General features: G+C 38.8%; 1 protein-coding gene across 6 annotated transcripts in view; it reads right to left on the bottom strand.

The window, feature by feature from the left end:
- Positions 1-5502: 5502 nt before the first annotated feature.
- The window catches only part of Surf1 (surfeit locus protein 1), a 41925-nt gene continuing 22355 nt past the window's right edge, over positions 5503-25072 (bottom strand). For all 6 annotated transcript variants that reach the window (XM_070092507.1, XM_070092506.1, XM_070092503.1 and 3 more), the window contains 5 exons: positions 23378-23474; positions 15828-15922; positions 14375-14548; positions 8236-8373; positions 5503-6946 (listed from right to left, as the gene is read on the bottom strand). In XM_070092507.1, the coding sequence (XP_069948608.1) occupies positions 6877-6946; positions 8236-8373; positions 14375-14548; positions 15828-15922; positions 23378-23474 (574 nt within the window). In that variant the 3' untranslated portion in view covers positions 5503-6876. The remainder of the gene's footprint in view (positions 6947-8235; positions 8374-14374; positions 14549-15827; positions 15923-23377; positions 23475-25072) is intronic.

Here is a 25072-nt window from a genome sequence, read left to right as displayed (position 1 = left end):
AGTGTCCTTGGCCCTCTTCTCTTTCTCCTATACATAAATGACCTTCCAAATGCTTCGCAATTACTCAAACCCACACTATTTGCAGATGACACTACATACGTCTTCTCTCACCCGAGCCCAGTCACGCTAGCCAATACTGTAAATACCGAATTACAGAAAATATCTACCTGGATGAGGACTAACAAACTTACACTAAACATTGACAAAACCTACTTCATTCAGTTTGGTAACAGAGCTACAGATGTCCCTCTTAACATAATGATAAATGGATCACCTATCACAAAACTAACAGAGGGAAAATTCTTAGGAATCCACCTTGATAATAGACTCAAATTTCATACACATATACATCAAATTTCTAAGAAAATTTCCAAGACTGTAGGCATACTATCGAAGATACGGTACTATGTTCCACAGTCAGCCCTCCTGGCCCTATATCACTCTCTTATTTACCCCTATCTCACCTATGGAATTTGTGCATGGGGCTCAACAACAATTAACCATCTCAGACCACTAATTACCCAACAAAAGGCTGCAGTTAGAATGATAACAAATTCTCACTACAGGCAGCACACTCCACCAATATTCAATACACTAAACCTACTCACCATACAAAACATCCATACTTATTACTGCACCTATTACATACATAGAACACTTAACTCTGATATTAACCCTCCCCTCAAACATCTCCTTGCCAACCTCAACAGAACACATGTCCATCTCACACTATGCAAAAACTCAATGCACATAAAAGGCCCTAAAATCTGGAATTCATTACCTATAAATATAAAAGAAACACAACCTGTTTATAAATTCAAGTCTCTTCTCAAAGATTACTTACTCACCCAAAACCAAATAAATACTGAATAACTGAACATTATAAATTGTATATCTTAAATGTTTCTCACAATTATATCACATAAATGTTAAACCTAAAACCCAATCTAACTTTATTATTTTTTAAATACACTACCTAACAGAATCACTACCTAACTGAATGCAACCATATGACCTGTCTTTGTAATTTATATTACTTTTGTTGTTATATTACTTTTGTTATATTACTTTTGTTGTTATATTACTTTTGTTGTTATATTACTTTTGTTGTTATATTTCTTTTGTTGTTATATTACTTTTGTTGTTATATTACTTTTGTTGTTATATTACTTTTGTTGTTATATTACTTTTGTTGTTATATTACTTTTGTTGTTATATTACTTTTGTTGTTATATTACTTTTGTTGTTATATTACTCTTGTTGTTATATTACTCTTGTTGTTATATTACTCTTGTTGTTATATTACTCTTGTTGTTATATTACTTTTGTTGTTATATTACTTTTGTTGTTATATTACTTTTGTTGTTATATTACTTTTGTTGTTATATTACTCTTGTTGTTATATTACTTTTGTTGTTATATTACTCTTGTTGTTATATTACTTTTGTTGTTATATTACTCTTGTTGTTATATTACTCTTGTTGTTATATTACTCTTGTTGTTGTATTACTCTTGTTGTTGTATTACTCTTGTTGTTGTATTACTCTTGCTCTAGTATCAACACTTTCCTCTCGTACGTCAGTTATACACTGAAGTGCTTCATCTCACTTTCATAACAATACATAATAATAATAATAATATATTTATTTACTACAAGTACATGTACATGGTATACAGTCCTCGCTGACAACAATGACATACTACTATACAGAGAGCCGCTTGTTATGCTCAGCATGTCGGGCAAATTAGGTCAGTGTCCCAGGATGCGACCCACACCAGTCGACTGACACCCAGGTACCTACTCACTGCTAGGTGAACAGGGACAGCATGTGTAAGGTGACTAACCCCCGGGTATCTACTTACTGCTAGGTGAACATGAACAGAAAGTGTAAGGTGACTAACACCCAGGTACCTACTTACTGCTAGTGGACAAGGACAGTAGGTGTAAGGAAACACGCCCAATATTTCCACCGCTGCCGGGGATCGAACCACGGACCCTCACCGTGTGAAGCGAGAGTTCTTGCTGCCAGGTTATCCAGAGTTATTATCATTCCTGGGTTAATAATCCTGTCTTTTAATTTTATTCTTTCAGTTAGTTGTAACACTCTGATAATAGAAAATGTGTAATGGTAAGTTTACCTTCATAGAAACTGCTTTTATTTATGAGGTACTCGAGTGTAATTCCTAGAGCAGCATAACTGGTCAGACAGTGTCATGATGAGCAGACAGAGGATCGAGCCTCTACTGCTCCTTGCACTCAGTGATCCACGTGGTTAGCACTCTATTAAATGCAATAATTCCTTGGAAAGATTGAACATGAAAATCGAAAATAATGGCCACAAATGCTTATTATTACAGTATTATATTCCTGGTGAAGCGACCAACCCACTGGCAGGGGCACCACCACAAGTTTTATATTAGAGTAGCTTAGAGGTGGGTGGTAGTCTGTACGGGGGAGCTGGGGGGGCTTTTGCCCCCTAATTAACTTATTAACCTAATTAAATTAATAGCACTAAGTTAATTTAAGTATTAACACACTTAAAATTTTACTATTGTAAATTCTATTAATTATAATATTTTTTGTCTGCAACCCCTGTACTATATATTTTACTATTAATAAAGCTATTGCTACACCTCTTTTTGTATTAATATATAATTAAAATTGACCACTCCATAACTTGTGTTTAGTTGTAAGTTGTCATAAACATTGGTATTATTCTGCCAGAAATGTTCATTTATGTTAGTGGCTTCCCTTGTGCCTAACAATATGTCACTCTGAAGTTAGGGTTGTACAGTGCCTGGCCCCTTGGTGCCACTCTGAAGTTAGGGTTGTACAGTGCCTGGCCCCTTGGTGCCACTCTGAAGTTAGGGTTGTACAGTGCCTGGCCCCTTGGTGCCACCCTGAAGCTAGGGTTGTACAGTGCCTGGTCCCTTGGTGCCACCCTGAAGTTAGGGTTGTACAGTGCCTGGCCCCTTGGTGCCACCCTGAAGTTAGGGTTGTACAGTACCTGGGATGTACTGAAATGATCAGAGAAAGGGAGGTAACTTCAATTCCTCGGATCAAGAGCCCTCATCAGCCTCAAGGCACAATTGCTTCCCCATTGATTATTATTATTATAATCAAGGGGGAAGCGCTAAACCCGGAGGATTATACAGCGCCTGGGGGGGGATGTGGAAGGCATTCAGGCTTAATTCGGGGAACTGGAGCACAGATCCCTAAATCAAGAGCCCCTCACCAACATCAAGGAACCTTCCTTGAGGGGCTTCCCCATTGAGAGACAGCTCTCCTGAAAGAAAACCTGTGATTTATAATATTTATATTCAGAGAGAGGTGCTAAACCCTTAGGGTAATACAGTGCTCAGGACTAGAAGGTAATCAGAGTTGATCCAAGGAAATGGAGTGTAGCTCTGATTTCTTGGATCAATACCTGGAGAGGGTTTCAGGGATCAATGCCCCCGGGGCCTGGTCCGTGACCAGGCCTTGCGGTAGATCAGGGTCTAATCAACCAGGCTGTTACTACTGGCTGCACACAAACCAACATACAAACCACAGCCCGGCTGATAAGGTACTGACTCTAGGTCTCTGTCCAGTGCCTTCTTGAAGACAGCCAGGGGTCTATTTGCAATTCCCCATTTATGTATGCTGGGAGGCAGTTGAACAGTCTTGGGCCCCTGACACTTATTGTAATGTCTCCTAGCGTACTTTTGGTGCCCCTACTTTTCACTGGAGAAGGTTGCGTCTCCTGCCCAGTGTTTGCTTTTGTGGGGAGTGATTTTCGTGTGCAAATTTGGGACTAATCCCTTTAGGATTTTTGAAGTGTATATTATCATATCTTTTTCTCACCTGCATTCCAGGGAATACAAATAAAGACTTCAACCATTCCCAATAATTTAGGTGTTTTATTGTGCTTATATGTGGTGTGAAAGTTCTCTGTACATTCTCCAGGTCAGCAATATCGCCTGCCTTGAAGGGAGCCATTAGTGTACAGCAATATTCCAGCCTTGAGAGAAGTGATTTGAAGAGAATCATCATGGGCTTGGCACCCCTAGTTTTGAAGGTTTTCAATATCTATTCTATCGTATTCCTAGCAGACGTGTTAGATACATTGTTGTGATCCTTGAAAGTGAGATTCTCCCAGGTCCTTCACATTAGTTTTTCACTCTATTGTGTGACTGGAATTTGTTTATACTCCAATACAGTTTAATTGGTCTTCATCAACATAAATTTATTTCACCCTGAAGAGAAAACATTTCGAATTGCTAAAGTTACTTAACTCAAAGAGGAATCCTTGACGAGACTTGGTAAAGTTTCTCAGCTCAAGTTGACACACTTCATTACTGTTATAATGAATTCAAGATTCATTTCTGGCATGAGTGGAGATGTTTGGCATGTTTCCTTACACCAGGTGCTTTGTTCGCCTAACAGTATAGAGGTATTGTACCTGAGTGTTAGCCAACTGTTTTGAGTGGCAACTTAAGCAAGAGAATCAAAGGATCATGATAAAAATAAGCCAGACTGATTGTCCTTTTTTTAGTTATCCTGGGTTGCTAACCTTCTAGGTTAATAATCTGAATAAAATCTTCATCCTTTGTAATGGGATATGACAGTCAATTTGTTTTGCATGATAGGCATGCTCTACCTCAAGTGAACAACTGATATTGTTACACACAATGATTGAGGGATATACTGTACTCAGTTGATGCACAGTGTAGTAATAATGATCTTAGTCCAAATTGTGTTACTTGTATACCAATTTTCCTCCTGCTATTCTATTACACAAGTACATACAGCACTATCACCATTTTCTAACATGGTAGGTAGTAGATTCGCAGGTATAATTGCCCAGCCCGGGCCTTTTCCAAGAGGTGGCCCAGCCTTGGTTCCCTTTTGTGGGAGTGTCTTAGACCAATGTCTGCCATGGGAGGAGGTACAAGTACCTCCACGTCTTCTGGGATGAGTTGTCCCCAGGCCTAGCCCCATTCCCCACTGCCACAGGGCTCGAAGGGAGAAGCTAGGCACCTTGGGCTGCCACAAACTCTGCCCACACTGGGCTACAAGGGTGTGGCAGCTACATAGCAGCAGACAATGTCAGGAGGTGCAAAGGCAGCAAGCACTACAGGATCCTCTTAGAGCCACACCCCAGCTTTGGGCCGAAGCCCAAGCGCCGGGGAAGCTCAAGAATGCCTCTTGCTGTGAGTGTTGCTGCTACTACTTCACTTGTCCGTTGCACTCTCCTCTATCTCATTTTCTAACAGAATTACAATAGTACCACTATTCTCTCACATAAGTACAAGAGTATCACCATTTTCTAACACTACCACTGTTGTTTATCACATATCGACCACTGTATGTACATAGCACAGTTCTCTATCACATTCTCTCAGAGTACACAATCATACTGTATTCAACAGCTTTAGTATTTTGAGACTATCCACTTGGCAACAAACAAGATTATTGTAATTTTAACTGTAAAAAAAGAGGACAGAAAATAAATCACAATATTGTAAGTAATGATTTTATTTAAAAGTATTATTTATACATGAAAGTAGAGTGACTGATGCCTATTAAACTGATGTACTGATGCAACTTTTGAGGACAAATTAGCAGAGCATTTATCAATAAAAGATATTGCACCTTTTGAAAATTAAGACGCATGTGCAATATCTGGGTATCATTATTGTAGACATTTTGCCATCCAGTGGCTTTAACAATACAAATTCAAGGACATGAATGGAAGACAGTAGAACTATATACAAGAAATAAGGTAATCTGTCCCTCTTCACAACTACGGTGCTCTTCACACCAACTCCAAGGCTGAGGGACTGATTACCTCATCTTTTGTATATAGTTTTAATGTCTTCCATTGATGTCCTTGAATTTTTAATGATAAAGCCACTGAATGAGAAAACACCTACAATAAAAGTACCCAGATGTTGCACATGTCTAAATTTTCATCTTGTCGGTATTGTATATCATTCATGTACAACCTGTCAGACACTGCAACATCAATGAATCTTCGTTCAGAGGACATCTACATAACCTTCTTCACAGCTACTACAACGACTACTACCACTAACCCATCCTTTGGTAATGACCTACTTCCACTGGAGAATCCCATCTACCAGTGACTATGCCCTTGTCTGCTACCCGTTTCTATCCACCTGACACCAGTATATAAGCACCAGCCTTCTTGCCTGTGCTCCAGAATCTTCACTACTACGGTGCTCTTCACACCAACTCCAAGGCTGAGGGACTGATTACCTTATCTTCTGTATATAGTTCTACTGTCTTCCATTCATGTCTTTGAATTTATATTGATAAAGCCACTGGATGGTGAAACATCCACAATAAAAATACCCAGATGTTGCACGTGTCTTAATTTTCATCTTGTCGGTACTGTATACCATTCAAGTACAACTTGTCACATACCGCACCTTGTCATTATTCAACTTCAAAAATGATGTGTGAGCAAATCTGGACTTACATACACAATTACCTCCTGTATGTTAATGGACACAATCACAAGCTGTGTGGGGACATAGTGAGATAAAATATGTATCCCAGGATAAATTTGTATCCAAGAATAAGTCAAGAAAAGTGAAAATATTGAAAATTGTACAAAAGGGATACAGCACAAGAATATTTTTTCTTTGCAGAATGGATGAATAGTGAAACAGGATCCAGGAGGCAACATTAAAAAATATTGTGATAAACTAAACACTGATGATAGTACATCAGGAACATAGCTCCCTTCTGTATATGTATATGAATAAGTAAGATTACACATAAACACCTAGTAATTCAAGTTACAAGTAATACAGTTTCATATACAAGTACTATCAAATCATATTATCACACGGTTCCTCCAGCAGTTGCTACATGAGAATTTTTCCCACGATAAAGCGACGATACCACATATATGACGTAGCCAAGCTTAAGGTATACCTGCAAAAAGAGAATTAATGTATTTATTAAAGTAACTGCAACTTATGCTACTACATTATTGTACACAATAGATAAGAAATTAGTTTTAATGCATGTGTAGAACATATTTACTGCTTAACATATGGGGAATCAAATACAAAATGGGAGTTGACACAGTTACTTTTTGCTGATGATACTGTGCTTTTAGGAGATTCTAAAGAGAAGTTGCAAAGGTTAGTGGACGAGTTTGAGAGGGTGTGTAAAGGAAGAAAGTTGTAAGTGAACATAGATAAGAGTAAGGTGATGAGGGTGTTAAATGAGTTAGGTAAGAAAAAACTGGATATCACATTGGAGGGAGGGAGTGTGGAAGAAGTGAATGTGTTCAGATATTTGGGAGTTGACTTGTCAGCAGATGGGTTTATAAACAATGAGGTTAACCATAGAACTGATGAAGGAAAAAAGGTGAGAGGTGTGAGGGATATGTGAAAACAAAAAAACGTAATCCATGGAGGCAAGGAAGGGAATGTATGAGAGTACAGTGGTACCAACACTTATGTGGGTGTGAAGGATGGGTTGTGAATGCTGCAGCAAGGAGGAGGCTGGAGGTAGTGTAGATGTTGTGTCTAAGGGCAATGTGTGGTGTAAATACCTATTATGCAGAGAATTTGTAGTGTGGAAATAAGGAGGTGTGGAGTTACTAAAAGTATTAGTCAGAGGGCTGACGAGGAGTTGTTGAGGTGGTTTGGTCATTTAGAGAGAATGGATCAAAGTAGAATGACTTGAAGAGCGTATAAATCTGTAGGGGAAGGAAGGCGGGGTAGGGGTCGTCCTCAAAAAGGTTGGAGAGAAGGGGTAAAGGAAGTTTTGTGGGTGAGGGGCTTGGATTTCCAGCAAGCATGCATGAGCGTGTTTGATAGGAGTGTATGGAGGAGACGAATGGTTTTTGGGACCTGACGAGCTGTTGGAGTGCGAGCAGGGTAATATTTTGTGAAGGGATTCAGGGAAACTGGTTAAACAGACTTGAGTTCTGGAAATGGGGAGTACAATGCCTGCACTTTAAAGGAGGAGTTTGGGATATTGGCAGTTTGGAGGGACTTCTAAACTGTCATAACTGAGCACCTCTGCAAAGACAGTGATTATGTATGAGTGAGGTGAAAGTGTTTAATGATGATGAAAGTATGTTCTTTTTGGGGATTTTCTTTCTTATAGGGTCACCCTGCCTTAGTGGGAGGTGACCAACATGTTGAAAAAAAAAAAATATATATATATATATATATATATCTATAGATAAATTAGGCTAATTTATTTACCAAGTTAAAATGTAGGAAAGATGCTCATTGCGCATTGTTACTCGAGTCTGTGCACCTCTCGGTCCTCCAGGGATGGTGTCAACCGCATCTAGAAACACAGGGGCAGTACCCAGCATACTGGCCATTGCTGGAACATCCCTAGAAATATATCAGAGATTTTTATATATTATTTATGTTACAAATGTGGTAAGCTGCTGAATAAAGCTTTAACAAAAATTAATATTTTAATTTTAATTCAAACTTGAGGAGATTGGAGTGTGATGATAAAAAAATTATTGGTTAAGGTCAGTGTGTATGTCTAGAACAATACCATACTAAATTTGAAATCACCCAGAATTTTACTCCAAACTTTTTTGCATTACGGACTCTCCTCACTTAGTGATGTACTTGTTTACCGATGCCTCGAACTCATGACAGGCTCTCTGACCAGTATGCATGCCTAAATAATGTATATTAGAGCTGATTTCCTCTATTTTGTTTATTACCATATACAGTACACTACTGTATAAACATTTAACAATATACCAGAAATGTTATACATGTTGCAAAGGTGACATTAAAACAATATCAAAGATAATTGACACAAACCCACTACCATTATAGTATGCTCCACACTTAGAGATACATTCATATACCGATGTGGTCTTAGGAACAGAACTCCATCGTTAAATGAGGAGAGGCTGTATTTTTTTTTTTTTATAACACACTGGCTGATTCCCACCAAGGCAGGGTGGCCCGAAAAAGAAAAACTTTCACCATCATTCACTTCATCACTGTCTTGCCACAAGGGTGCTTTACACTACAGTTTTTAAACTGCAACATTAACACCCCTCCTTCAGAGTGCAGGCACTGTACTTCCCATCTCCAGGACTCAAGTCCGGCCTGCCAGTTTCCCTGAATCCCTTCATAAATGTTACTTTGCTCACACTCCAACAGCACGTCAAGTATTAAAAACCATTTGTCTCCATTCACTCCTATCAAACACGCTCACGCATGCCTGCTGGAAGTCCAAGCCCCTCGCACACAAAACCTCCTTTACCCCCTCCCTCCAACCTTTCCTAGGCTGACCCCTACCATTACAGACTGATACACTCTTGAAGTCATTCTGTTTCGCTCCATTCTCTCTACATGTTCGAACCACCTCAACAACCCTTCCTCAGCCCTCTGGACAACAGTTTTGGCAATCCCGCACCTCCTCCTAACTTCCAAACTACGAATTCTCTGCATTATATTCACACCACACATTGCCCTCTATTACAAAAAAAGTGATTTTTAAAAGATGGTAAGTTTTTACTCCTTTTGTAATAAAGAGTTCGGGATACATAAATACACACATTAAAATAAATTAATCTTTAATATAATATAAAAATCAACTTTCTTTGGTCTAGAGGTATTTGAACTAACATCTGATAATATATACATGTTACAATAATAAATTATAATTAGCATTTTACTAAAATAATAAATAATTCCCGACCCTACACAGGGTACAACTCTTGACACTACTGCGTCATATATCTATATGCTAAAATAATAAATTAGTAACATTTAAAATAATAAATTACAATCAACTGCGTTTCTCACGACACTTATCCGAGTTGTGACGCTCTTTCTCCACCGTGTCACTTGACACCCTTTTCTCCGTATAATACACACTTTTGCAACCGTGTCACACTTGACACCCTTGTCTCTGTGTCACAGTACCCGCATAGCGTCTTTGTCGAGGCCAGTCACATGACCCTATTCAGTGTACACTACAACCAGGCCATCTTCAGTGTCACACGATACCCTTTCCTTCTCAGTGTTCCACTACGGTCCTGTAGCATATCTCAGTGTTCCACTCCATCATACTTCCCTAAGTGTCACACTACGGTCCTGGCCCAGTTCAGTGTAACACTCCAACCTTTTCTTCATGTAATGTCCCACTAAACAGCATCAGATGACTCCGGCCCACAGTTGACAAGCGTAGGCGGTGAGTCCACAGACATCACCGGTAGTCCAGTAAATACTCTCCAAAGCCGGCTGACACACCGCTAGCCGAACACCATGCTGCAAGCTCACTGAATGCAGCCGTCAAGTAACTGAGGCCAACAGACTCAGTGAGCTGCGGTGAGCGGTTCTTCTAACGCCAGTAGATGGGTACGATTAGGTGTTCAGGTACCTACTGCGTAGATGCGTACCGTGAGGAGTTCAGGTACTTAATGTTTCTAAAGCCAGTAGATGTGTACCATTAGGTGTCCAGGTACCTACTGCTTAGATGCGTACCCTGAGGAGTTCAGGTACTTAAATGTTTCTAAAGCCAGTAGATGTGTACGATTAGGTGGTCAGGTACCTACTGCTTAGATGCGTACCCTGAGGTGCTCAGGTACTTAATGTTTCTAAAGCCAGTAGATGTGTACCATTAGGTGTCCAGGTACCTACTGCTTAGATGCATACCCTGAGGAGTTCAGGTACTTAATGTTTCTAAAGCCAGTAGATGTGTACCATTAGGTGTCCAGGTACCTACTGCTTAGATGCGTACCCTGAGGAGTTCAGGTACTTAATGCTCTAAGGCCGGCTCAGCAGTCCCCACAATGGGTTTGATGACGTACCCAGTGGTACTGCCGGCCGGCAGGTTAACTATTTAACCGCTAGTTTGGCAGGGGGCCGTAACACCCTCAGACATGACATCTCCACTGCCTCCAGCCTTCTCCTCACTGCAACATTCATCACCCATGCTTCACACCCATATAAGAGCGTTGGTAAAACTATACTCTCATACATTCCCCTCTTTGCCTCCAAGGACAAAGTTCTTTGTCTCCACAGACTCCTAAGTGCACCGCTCATCCTTTTCCCCTCATCAATTCTATGATTCACCTCATCTTTCATAGACCCATCTGCTGACATGTCCACTCCCAAATATCTGAATACATTCACCTCCTCCATACTCTCTCCCTCCAATCTGATATCCAATCTTTCATCACCTAATCTTTTTGTTATCCTCATAACCTTACTCTTTCCTGTATTCACTTTTAATTTTCTTCTCTTACATACCCTACCAAATTCATCCACCAACCTCTGCAACTTCTCTTCAGAATCTCCCAAGAGCACAGTGTCATCAGCAAAGAGCAACTGTGACAACTCTCACTTTATGTGTGATTCTTTATCTTTTAACTCCACGCTTCTTGCCAAGACCCTCGCATTTACTTCTCTTACAACCCCATCTATAAATATATTATACAACCATGGTGACATCACACATCCTTGTCAAAGGCCTACTTTTACTGGGAAATAATCTCCTTCTTTCCTACATACTCTAACTTGAGCCTCACTATCCTCATAAAAACTCTTCACTGCTTTCAGTAACCTACCTCCTATACCATACACCTGCAACATCTGCCACATTGCCCCCCCATCCACCCTGTCATACGCCTTTTCCAAATCCATAAATGCCACAAAAGCCTCTTTAGCCTTATCTAAATACTGTTCACTTATATGTTTCACTGTAAACACCTGGTCCACACACCTCCTACCTTTCCTAAAGCCTCCTTGTTCATCTGCTATCCTATTCTCTGTCTTATTCTTAATTCTTTCAATAATAACTCTACCATACACTTTACCAGGTATACTCAACAGACTTATCCTCCTATAATTTTTGCACTCTCTTTTGTCCCCTTTGCCTTTATACAAAGGAACTATGCATGCTCTCTGCCAATCCCTAGGTACCTTACCCTCTTCCATACATTTATTAAATAACAGCACCAACCACTCCAAAACTATATCCCCAGTATTGGGCCCCTACTTAAACAAGATGGGTCCTACACAGATGACAGCAAGGAAATGAGTGAGCTACTCAAGTCCCAATATGACTCAGTTTTTAGCAAGCCGCTAACCAGACTGAGAGTCGAAGATCAAATGAATTTTTTATGAGAGAGCAACAGAATTTGGTTAACACAAGCCTATCTAATGTTATCCTGACGCCAAATGACTTCGAACAGGCAATAAATGACATGCCCATGCACTCTGCCCTAGGGCCAGACTCATGGAACTCCGTGTTCATCAAGAACTGCAAGAAGCCCCTATCACAAGCTTTTACCATCCTATGGAGAGGGAGCATGGACACGGGGGTCATCCCACAGTTACTAAAAACAACAGACATAGCCCCACTCCACAAAGAGGGCAGTAAAGCAATAGCAAAGAACTACAGACCGATAGCACTAACATCCCATATCATAAAAATCTTTGAAAGGGTCCGAAGAAGCAAGATCACCACCCATCTAGAAACCCATCAATTACACAACCCAGGGCAACATGGGTTTAGAACAGGTCGCTCATGTCTGTCTCAACTATTGGATCACTACGACAAGGTCCTAGATGCACTAGAAGACAAAAAGAATGCAGATGTAATATATACAGACTTTGCAAAAGCCTTCGACAATGTGACCATGGCGTAATAGCGCACAAAATGCATGCTAAAGGAATAACAGGAAAAGTTGGTCGATGGATCTATAATTTCCTCACTAACAGAACACAGAGAGTAGTAGTCAACAGAGTAAAGTCCGAGGCAGCTACGGTGAAAAGCTCTGTTCCACAAGGCACAGTACTCGCTCCCATCTTGTTCCTCATCCTCATATCTGACATAGACAAGGATGTCAGCCACAGCACTGTGTCTTCCTTTGCAGATGACACCCAAATCTGCATGACAGTGTCTTCCATTGCAGACAATGCAAGGTTCCAGGCAGACATCAACCAAATCTTTCAGTGGGCTGCAGAAAACAATATGAAGTTCAACGATGAGAAATTTCAATTACTCAGATATGGTAAACACGAGGAAATTAAATCTTCATCAGAATACAAAACAAATTCTGGCCACAAAATAGAGTGAAACACCAACATCAAAGACCTGGGAGTGATCATGTCAGAGGATCTCACCTTCAAGGACCACAACATTATATCAATTGCAGCTGCTAGAAAAATGACAGGATGGATAATGAGAACCTTCAAAACTAGGGATGCCAAGCCCATGATGACACTCTTCAGGTCACTTGTTCTATCTAGGCTGGTATATTGCTGCACACTAACAGCACCTTTCAAGGCAGGTGAAATTGCTGACCTAGAAAATGTACAGAGAACCTTCACGGCACGCATAACGGAGATAAAACACCTCAATTACTGGGAGCGCTTGAGGTTCCTGAACCTGTATTCCCTGGAATGCAGGCGGGAGAGATACATGATTATATACACCTGGAAAATCCTAGAGGGACTAGTACCGAACTTGCACACGAAAATCACTCACTATGAAAGCAAAAGACTTAGCAGACGATGCAACATCCCCCAATGAAAAGCAGGGGTGTCACTAGCATGTTAAGAGACCATACAATAAGTGTCAGGGGCCTGAGACTGTTCAACTGCCTCCCAGCATACATAAGGGGGATTACCAACAGACCCCTGGCAGTCTTCAAGCTGGCACTGGACAAGCACCTAAAGTCGGTACCCGACCAACCGGGCTGTGGCTCGTACGTTGGTTTGCGTGCAGCCAGCAGTAACAGCCTGGTTGATCAGGCTCGGATCCACCAGGAGGCCTGGTCACAGACCGGGCCGCGGGGGCGTTGACCCCCGAAACTCTCTCCAGGTAAACTCCAGGTAAACTCCACCTGCTTTTAACATTTCTATCTTTATCCCATCAATCCCAGCTGCCTTACCCACTTTCATTTTACCTACTGCCTCACAAACTTCCCCCACACTCACATCTGGCTCTTCCTCACTCCTACAAGATGTTATTATGATGCAAAATCTTTTACTTCAAACTATTCATGCTATTGTATTATGTGGACTTGCACAAATTCTACAAATACACTACATCTATTATTGCTTCTGTTTTTTTTTTTTTACCAAATACTATTTATCTCACTGCTAAGAACCTATAAGGAAAGAGAAAGTGCCTTAATTTTAATGAGTGACCTTATCTATGTTGGAGCTACCTTCCCCTTCCTCAGATTATACCTGACTGGCTCTCATTCCCTAGGCACAACCCCAGCAAATTTAACAATTCCTCACTAATATAATAATAAATAATTTCTAAGAGGCTGATCTGTCCTTCATCCACTACATTTCTTAAGAGAAAAAGAGATGTAAATAAAATGCATATGGACCGGGTTACCTGTAAGTAAACACAGTAGAGGTCTTGGTATTTTTGGGCATGAAGGGCACACGATTCTCTGTCTTCCTCACCACTGCTGTAAGTTCCATTAGGCCCTCTACTTGACCATTTATTCTTGTTGCTGGATCTTTTTGTTTACGTGAAACCCATCCTCGGTTTATTAGTACTGTTAGGCTGAAATGTTGTGTCATTTGTTAATTATAATTAGTCCTGGAGGTGGAAAATACAGTGCCTGCACTCTGAAGGAGGGGTGGGGATATTTACTGTATGGAGGGACATCTGAACTGTCGTATCTGCATGCCTCTGGCAATAGTGTGATAGTGTGAATGAATAATGGTGAGAGTGTTTCGTTTTCAGTTACCTAACAATCATAGGTACAGCATTATATTATGTATAGACATTAAATCTGGTGTAGGCAATGACAAAAACTAAACTTTCTTCAAGTAAATTCATTATGCAGAATATGTGCATGACAAAAATAACAGAAATTTCCATACAGTCATACAAACATATTTATATCACAGTTTTCAGGTTTTTCACTTCTGCTCAGTATCACTCTCTTGCACCAGTGTCCAGCAGTAGTCCATCATCAAACTGACTGATAGGTTTCCCTGATACCTTTGCCATGATGACTATGTCATGGTGCAATCACTCACCGTAGGGTCTTATATCACAAAAATATACATTCTGGAGCAAAACTAAGTTCAGATTTGAATTCAGCATCCCAAAATTGGTTAGAAACGTGTTTTCAAACATAAACCAAAACCATTATGGGCCAGTGTAATTATTACTTAGCTGCCATTAGTTACAAATTGCAGCTACCTAAGCAATTTGTTAGTATTATTACTAATTTCCTGCTACTGTCATATTACAGACATCTAATCTTAAGAAATTTAAATTCCTTTAGCCACAGTCCAAACTACATTCATTATTCAGCCTGACATGAGTTGCAAGCCATATGAAATTTGGATGAAAATAAAGATCATCTCATTATTTAGGCCAAAAAATGGGTTGCTGGGTATTTAGTGAGGTACTCAGGCTGCTCGTACCTCACCATCCTGGTATAGTAACCTACCAACAAGGGGTTACAGTATAGGGAGAGGGTTAATGATATACAGACATTTAACAATACCATACTTTCCACACTCAGTAGTATTGTGTCACAGGTAATTAATAAGAACCACTCTACACCAGGAATGCCTTGCAAAATAGACAAAAAAAAAAAAAGTCTAATTATCTATTCAGATAAAAACATTTTCCACAAATACATTAAAATAAAAATGAAGTCTTTGTATTTTTAACTACATAAATCCATTTCTTCCCTGAATTTTGGTAGCCTCCTACAATCTCTCATAACAAAAAAGTCTATTTATATCAACTAAACTAGACAAGAGAAAGACTTATTCTGTATTATCAAACATACTATAAGTCTTTAAACTTTTTCAAGTCTTACTCTCTATCAATCAGCTTGAAAGGTGTGATAACAAGGTAGCCACTTTGTCCAGAAGATATGAGTCCACTTCCTGCCTCATGCACATCCCCGCCAACCTGTGAACACATTCAAGGAGTAAAAAACTGTCAGGTAAACAGGTTTTGTGTGTGGTAGATTAAATTTCTGAAAAAAAAAAAAAAACTAGTTTTTTTAAACTAAATTCTCTATTTTGCAATGGCAAGTGATTACTTAGATGGCAATTTCCCAACCTTCTATCTTCCACCAACCGAGCCCACAGACGTCACCATGATTATTAAACTGCTTAAAAATAAATCAGCAAATCTGGCTCAAGTCCCGCCATTATTGTACAAACAAGCAGCTCATGCTCTTTCGCCAGCTATTTCATTACTCTTTAACAAGTCACTAGAAACCAGCACTTTCCTGACACTACTCAAGATAGCAAGGATTACACCAATACACAAAGGTGGTGACCCCACAGATGTAAACTACAGGCCAATATCAAACTTACCATTGCTATCCAAAATCTTCAAGAAACTCATACACAACAGATTATACTCCTTTATAACAGCATAAAGCATTCTCAACCCCTGCCAATTTGGCTTCAGGTAAAGCAAAAGCACAAATGACGCAATTGTAAAAATGCTAGACCTGCTTTACACAGCACTTGAAAAAATGAATATCCATTAGGACTCTTTATCGACCTAAGGAAAGTTTTTGATGTAGTAGACCACAACATCCTACTCCACAAACTTGATCATTATGGTATAAGAGGCCACACACACTTACATATTTCAAATCCTACCTTACTAACTGGCATCAATACGTCTCTAATAAGGAAAACAATCTCATCAACAAGACCACTGGATACTGGAGTACCACAGGGGACTCTTATACATCAATGATCTTCCTAATGTATCACAACACCTTAAACCTATTCGCTTTGCTAATAACACAACTTACATCATCTCCCACCCTAATCTTGCCTCGCTCAACATTATTGTTAATGAAGAGCTAGTAAAAATATCGACCTGGATGACTGCCAATAAACTTACACTTAATACTGACAAAACCTTCTATATAATGTTTAGGAGCAGAACAGGTGATGCCCAGCTGAACATTATGATTGACAACACTCTTATTGTTATAAATAATGAGGGCAAATTCCTGGGTCTGCACCTTGACAGCAACCTGAAATTCAACACCCATATCCAACACATAACAAAAAATGTATCCAAAACAGTTGGGATCCTCTCAAAGATACATTACTATGTACCACAAACAGCCCTACTCACACTATACTATTCACTCATCTATCCCTACCTCAACTATGCTATTTGTGCCTTGGGATCAACAGCAGCAACCCACCTAAAACCAATAATAAACTAACAAAAAGCTGCAGTAAAAATGATCACACAATCCAATGCCAGACAACACCCCTTCCCTCCCTCTTCAAAGACCTAAACTTGCTCACTGTACCAAACATTCACACCTACTACTGTGCAACCTACATTTACAGAACCATAAATTCTAAAATTAACCCTAAACTAAAACACTTTCTTGACAGTTCAACAGGATCCACAGACACAATACCAGACACAAAAATCTCTATGACATTCCTCGTGTCCAGCTACAAAACATCAATGTACATAAACGGACCTAAAATCTGAAACTCCCTGCCCAAAAACTCTAGAACTGCAGACTCAACCACCATTTTCAAAACTACCATTAAAAAAACAACTTATCTCCCTAACACACCCCCATCATCAGCTATGTGAAAACCATCTATTCTTGTTTTTGTATCATGACCACATCCAAAACAAAATAGACTTACTCTTGTTATCTGTAATTTTCCCTAATTTACACTTACACTCACCCAAATGACTGTAAACATAAAATTCCTAATAAATATAGCTATTGCCTAATAAATCTTAAGTCTTAAGTTTGCCTGAAATACTCTCCCAACATAGGAGCTTTTATAGAAACAGTTTATCATACCGAGATAAAAATATTCCCATTACTAAATTTACTAATTGTAATATTGTTATATGTTTTGTACTACCTCACTATTTAATTAATCACCTCAGTTACCTAACTTTTATATCAGTATGCAATAATTTATATTAAAGTGTACTGCTCCATAACCTGTGTCAATATAGAGTAAGAATTTGGATTACATGTAGTCTATCCAAAATGCCTAGGCATGCTAGTAGCCTTCTTTGTAATTAATATTTTAGATGTAAACCACATATTGCAAGCTTTGCAAGGAAATAAACATTTTCACTTTCAAATATTAATATAAAAAGACAACTACAGTAACTGAAATCTCATAATACGGTACAGTACAGTGAATGTAACGTGAAAGATGAATGTGTGCTCGAATTAAGACCCACAAATTGTGAGGTACAAGTTACCACTGCACCATTTATGTTAATGATGTTCAGTCTAGGAACTTCTGCCAACCACACCAGATTATGTTAGGAACCACTGTTGTCAATGATCAATATTACTCAAAATCTTATGACAATCACATCAACTCCATATATACCAGAAATTAAAATTGAATGAGTTTCAGTCTGTTCAGAACCAATACTAAGTTGCAACTTGCTAACAGTTCAGGACAGATAGAAAAATCTGATATATTGTGGGCTACAGGTGATTTGTTTGACATGGAATTACCACTTTTAATATCCAATGCCAGCCTGGGTAAGCAGGTAACATTGTTCATGCATTTCCTTCTTCCCCTGCACCCTTGATGCTGGTGAAGAGTTCCTAATTAAGGAAATTGGAGCCACACTCTCTTTCCTTGGATCAAACCTGATTACTTCCAGTTCCCAAGGCACTGTATGACCCCTTTGGGATTAGCACTTCCCCATGAATAATAATAATAATAATAATAATAATGCTTCTACATTCCTATTTTCATGTCAACAGAAAAGTGTACTACTTCCCGGCAAAAGTAGGTCTTAGACAGGGATGTGTAATGTCACCATGGTTGTTTAATATATTTATAGATGGGGTTGTAAAAGAAGTAAATGCTAGGGTGTTTGGGAGAGGAGTGGGATTAAATTATGGGGAATCAATTACAAAATGGGAATTGACACAGTTACTTTTCACTGATGATACTGTGCTTATGGGAGATTCTAAAGAAAAAATGCAAAGGTTAGTGGATGAGTTTGGGAGTGTGTGTAAAGGTAGAAAGTTGAAAATGAACATAGAAAAGAGTAAGGTGATGAGGGTATCAAATGATTTAGATAAAGAAAAATTGGCTATCAAATTGGGGAGGAGGAGTATGGAAGAAGTGAATGTTTCCAGATATTTGGGAGTTGACGTGTCAGCGGATGGATTTATGAAGGATGAGGTTAATCACAGAACTGATGAAGGAAAAAAGGTGAGTGGTGCATTGAGGTATATGTGGAGACAAAAAACGTTATCTATGGAGGCAAAGAAGGGAATGTATGAAAGTATAGTAGTACCAACACTCTTATATGGGTGTGAAGCTTGGGTTGTAAATGCTGCAGTGAGGAGGTGGTTGGAGGCGGTAGAGATGTCCTGTCTAAGGGCAAAGTGTGGTGTAAATATTATGCAAAATATTCGGAGTGTGGAAATTAGGAGGTGTGGAGTTAATAAAAGTATTAGTCAGAGGGCTGAAGAGGGTTTGTTGAGGTGGTTTGGTCATTTAGAGAGAATGGATCAAAGTAGAATGACATGGAGAGCGTATAAATCTGTAGGGAAAGGAAGGCGGGGTAGGGGTCGTCCTTGAAAAGGTTGGAGGGAGAGGGTAAGGAGGTTTTGTGGGCGAGGAGCTTGGACTTCCAGCAAGCATGCGTGAGCATGTTAGATAGGAGTGAATGGAGATGAATGGTATTTGGGACCTGACGAGCTGTTGGAGTGTGAGAAGGGTAATATTTAGTGAAGGGATTCAGGAAAACCAGTTATTTTTATATAGCAGGACTTGAGTCCTGGAAATGGGAAGTACAATGCTTGCACTTTAAAGGAGGGGTTTGGGATATTGGCAGTTTGGAGGGATATGTTGTGTATCTTTATATGTATATGCTTCTAAACTGTTGTATTCTGAGCACCTCTGCAAAAACAGTGATTATGTGTGAGTGAGGTGAAAGTGTTAAATGATGATGAAAGTATTTTCTTTTTGGGGATTTTCTTTCTTTTTTGGGTCACCTGCCTCGGTGGGAGACGGCCGACTTGTTAAAAGAAAAAAGAAAGTGTACAGTAATAGCCTGTGTGCCTTATACTGTGAATGTTGTATATAAAAAAAAGTTGATAACATCGCAAGTTAGCTTCAATAAATTTTTAGCATTAATTATGCCATTTTTCAAAGCTCTGTAGTGCTGCCGTCCAGATGGAAACATTCAACTCAATTTGAAGTCTTGACAACACAATGAAGTAGCTATGCCTTTACAACCACCCATGAAAGCTAATACTCTCACCTATATCCACTTTACTCACAGAAAGAAGGGGTTACTGGCAAGGGCTCCATAATGATGGAGGTACCTTGTAATGTAGGAGTGTGTTTGTTCAACATAATCTTGAGATAATACAAGAGATCTACATGTGATAAATTGCTAATAGATTCCTTGGCTTCCAATATATACATATTCGCTGTTTGTATTTATGTATGATTAAGAGACTAAAGCTAAACATCACTTTTAATTCCTTACAGACAAGTTATGTTAGAAAACAAGCCACACCACATTATAATGTAGAAGAATTTTAATGGGGCAGCCTGTCAGTACAGAAGGACCCCACTCATACAGCAGGATAGGCTCTGGGCTACTGCTGTAAAGCAAAAATAGCTGTAAAGTGAAACAGCCATTTTTTTTTTTCAAATACATATAAAACCCTGATAACATGTTTACATATGTAGTGGAAGGAAGGTTGGGTAGAGGTCATCCTAGAAAAGGTTGGAGGGAGGGGGTAAAGGAGGTTTTGTGGGCGAGGGGCTTGGATTTCCAGCAAGTGTGCGTGAGCGTGTTAGATAAGAGTGGAGACAAATGATTTTGGGGACCTGACAAGCTGTTGGAGTGTGAGCAGGGTAATATTTTGTGAAGGGATTCAGGGAAACCGGTTAGCCAGACTTGAGTCCTGGAGGTGGGAAGTACAATGCCTGCATTTTAAAGGAGTGGTTTGGGATATTGGCTATTTGGAGTGACATCTAAACTGTCATATGTATCTGAGCGCCTCTGCAAAGACAGTGATTATGTATGAATGATGGTGAAAATGTTGAACGATGATGAAAGTTTTTTTTTTGTTTCTTCTTGGGTCACCCTGCCTCAGTGGGAAATGGCCAACGTGTTAAAAAAGAATAAGAAAAAACATGTTTACATTATCATATAAAAGTGAGCAACAGAACTAAAAATCCTAGAGTATACACATTCCTTACCTTAAAATATTTTCATCCTTAGCATATAGTAAGTGATGAAAATATTTATTGTAGGAAGTCTGAATAACTGAAGAACAGATATAACTGAAAACCAAGTGCTGCATTAGCAAAACACTGTAAAGCAGGGTCTTCCTGTATAGAAAAAATCAATAGAAGGGTCCAACTAAGCTTAGTTTCCTTAAGTTTCATGTGCACTTAAAATGGCCTTACCATCACCAATTATACCTAATCATGTATTACAACTAAATCCAGAGAATCTCTACATGTAATACATTACAGAACCTTAGCTCATAAAGTAAGAGTACATCCAATTTCCTGAAAAGAGTTTGGCAAAAGACTCATTATGGAAACTAAGGATCCAGGAGCAACTAGTTTTCTCTTCCAGTGTCTCAGTGTTGTAATTCAAAGGGTTAATGCCTGTTGTACCTGAGGTCCGTTCCCAAGTTCTGAAGAGCTGGATGAAGTACAGCCTCTTCTCACTTAACGACAGAGTTCTGTTCCTAAGACCACATCAGTAAACAAATTCGTCGCTAAGCAAGGAGCATACTACATACTGGTAGTGGGTTTGTGACAACTATCTTTGATATTGTTTTAATGTCACCTTTACACCATTAATAACATTTTTAGTATATTTTTAAATATTCATACAGTAGTGTGCTGTATATTGTAACAAACAGAATAAGAGAAATCAGCTCTAATATACATTATTTAGGTATGCATACTGGTCGGAGAGAGCATCTTAAGTCTGAGTCGTTGGTAAATGAGTACGTCGTTAACCCTTTGACTGTCGCGGTACAGTGTTTGACGTATATATACTCATAAACTCTAGCGGCTTCAGATCAAGCAGGAGAAAGCTGGTAGGCCCACATGTGAGAGAATGGGTCTGTGTGGTCAGTGTGCACCATATGAAAAAAATCCTGGAGCACGCAGTGCATAATGAGAAAAAAAAAACTCCGACCGTTTTTTTTAATTAAAATGCCGACTTTGTGGTCTATTTTCGTATAGTATTTATGGTTGTATTCTCGTTTTCTTGGTCTCATTTGATAGAATGGAAAACATATTATAGAAATAGAGGTGATTTTGATTGATTTTACTATAAAAAGAACCTAGAAATGGAGCTCAAAGTAGGGGGAATGTTTGATTTTTGCCAATGTTCAAAAGTAAACAAATGATGCCATTGTCCAATAAATGTCCAACTAGCCATTCTAATATGCAGTCATGAATGGGTTGATGTTATTTATACAATTATTACACTATTGCAGTAGTCTGCATAATAGTAAGTCTTCTATTTTTTGTTTGAATAAAAATTCAAAATAGAAAGCAAGAGTAATATCAGAGGGGCCTGGAGATATGACTGATGAGCAAAGAAAATGTTATTTTAGAGCCAGGAATGTCTGCATTGTTCATTCTGGACCTTATTTTGAAATTGTCATATTTTTTAGTTTTCGTGAAATTGGCAAATTGCAAATTTCTGACCACATTATTAGGTAGTTGAAATCGGTAAATGGGCAGTTTCTTGTACTCAATCGATAGAAAAAATGGAGTTCTAAAGAAATAGCTATGAGTTTGGGCGACTGAAACAATGGAATTAGCCGAAAAAAGGGCTCAAAGTGGGCGAAATAGCCGATTTGTAAACAGCGCCGAGTTCACTAACTTCGCAAGAGCATAATTCCGTCAGTTTTCCATCAAATTTCGTTTTTTTGGTGTCATTACAATTGGAAAAAGATTCTCTATCATTTCATAAGAAAAAATTATTTTTTTTTTTTAAATTTTGCGACACCAGGAGACACCTCAGGATTGGGGGTTGCGACAGTCAACGGGTTAAATGAGGAGAAACTGTATTTGAAATGTAATTGCTGGCAACCATGTCTGTGTACTTGTAACGTATTCCTTAAACCTTCTATATCATAAGTCAAACATATTTTTGTACATGTAATGAACCCCTTTAAACCTAATGTACCCTATTATATAATAAAGTATTTGTGTGTGTATGTATAAAAGATCATGTGAGAAGAACATTCAAACAGCCTCAAGCTGAAATCTCAATATTTTTCCTCAAAGCAATTTTATTTACTTCTCCAAGGCTATAGATTTCCACATTTGCACTATAGGTGGACCACATCAAAACACTGTAGAGTAAGTCTGCATTTACCAAGAGAGGACGGGGACCAAGGAAGATCTCCTTGCTATGGTCAAAATTACCAGTCAACCTCACTTGTTGATACTCTAAGTCCTCCAGCTCAGCAAATCTGAAAAAAAAATCATTGCTTAAGATTTTAAGTCTAAATAAGTCTGTATTCAAATAGTAATATTAATGCATACCAATAATAAGAACAAATACTGTATCAAGTAGTACATAAAAATTATACCTAATATTAACCCTTTGCCTGTCGCAAGCCTCTTTCTGAAACTGACATTCTATGTCGCAAAATTTTTGGAAAAAAAAAATTATTTTTCCTTATCAAATGATGGAAAATCTTTTCCCAATGATAATGACACCAAAAGTACGAAATTTGGTCGAAAACTCAAGGAATTACGCTCCTGCGAAGTTAGTGGTCTCGGCAACATATATGCATCGGTGATTTCGCCGACTTTGAGCCCTGATTTTGGCCAATTCCGTTGTTCCAGTTGATCAAACTCAGCTATTTCTTTAGAATTCCATTTTTTCTATCAGTTGAGTACAAGAAACTGCCCATTTACCAATTTGAACTACCCAATAAAGTGGTCAGAAATTGGCAATTTGGCCAATTTCAAGCAAATTAAAAAAAGATGCCAATTTCAAAATAGGGTCCATAATAAACAATGTAGACATTCTTGGCATTAAAATAACATATCCTCTGTTCATTAGTCATGTCTCTAGGCCCCTCTTATATTACTATTGCTTTCTATTTTGATTTTTTATTCATACAAAAAATAAAAAATTTACTGTTATGCAGACTACTGCATTATTGTAAAAATGGTATAACTAATATCAGTGCACTAGTGAAAGAATATCAGACTCCCCAGGTGACGTGTATTGGACATGTGGTGTGATTTGCTTGCTCCTGAACATTGGTAAAAATCTAACATTTCGCTTTCATCATGAAACTAATCAAAATCATTTCTATTTCTGTAATATGTTTTCCATTTTATCATGTGAGACCATGAAAACGAGAATACAATGATAAATACTATATGAAAGTACATCTCAGATTCTGCGTTTTAATCCAAAACGGTCAGTTTTTTTTTTCTCATTATGCACTGCGTGCTGCAGGATTTTTTTTATGTGGTGCACACTGACCATACAGACCCATTCTCACACATGTGGGCCAACCAGCTTTCTCCTGCTTGATTTGAAGCCGCTAGAATTTATGCGTATTAATATGTCCGAAACACTGGCTCGTAAGACGTATATACGTATACGACCAAAACAGTCAAAGGGTTAAATATCTCACTGTACAGCTCAATTACTGGTACAGTAATTTAGAAGTTTATCGACATGATACATTAGGTAAAAGTCTCACAAAATCATCTACTTAATAACAAAGGTCTTAATGGCTCACCTGTCTGGTAAGTGCTTACTGAAAGGGCACTTCCAAGTAGCAGTCAGGCTGGTGCACTAGGAAGGTGCATATGATGGGTTCGTCTCAGCACATACTGTATTTACACTGTTATTTTGAATGAGACCAGGTAGTGTATTTTTTGTGTTTATTTTCCATTAACCCTTTGGGGATTTCGGCCGTACTAGTACGGCTTACGCCCCAGGGTTTTTGACGTACTAGTGCGCCTAAATTCTAGCGCCCTCAAATCTAGTGAGAGAAAGCTGGTAGGCCTACATATGAAAGAATGGGTCTATGTGGTCAGTGTG

The sequence above is a fragment of the Cherax quadricarinatus genome, chromosome 39 (genome assembly GCF_038502225.1).
Source record: "Cherax quadricarinatus isolate ZL_2023a chromosome 39, ASM3850222v1, whole genome shotgun sequence".
NCBI lineage: Eukaryota > Metazoa > Arthropoda > Malacostraca > Decapoda > Parastacidae > Cherax > Cherax quadricarinatus.
This window is presented reverse-complemented; position numbering and strand designations above follow the sequence as displayed.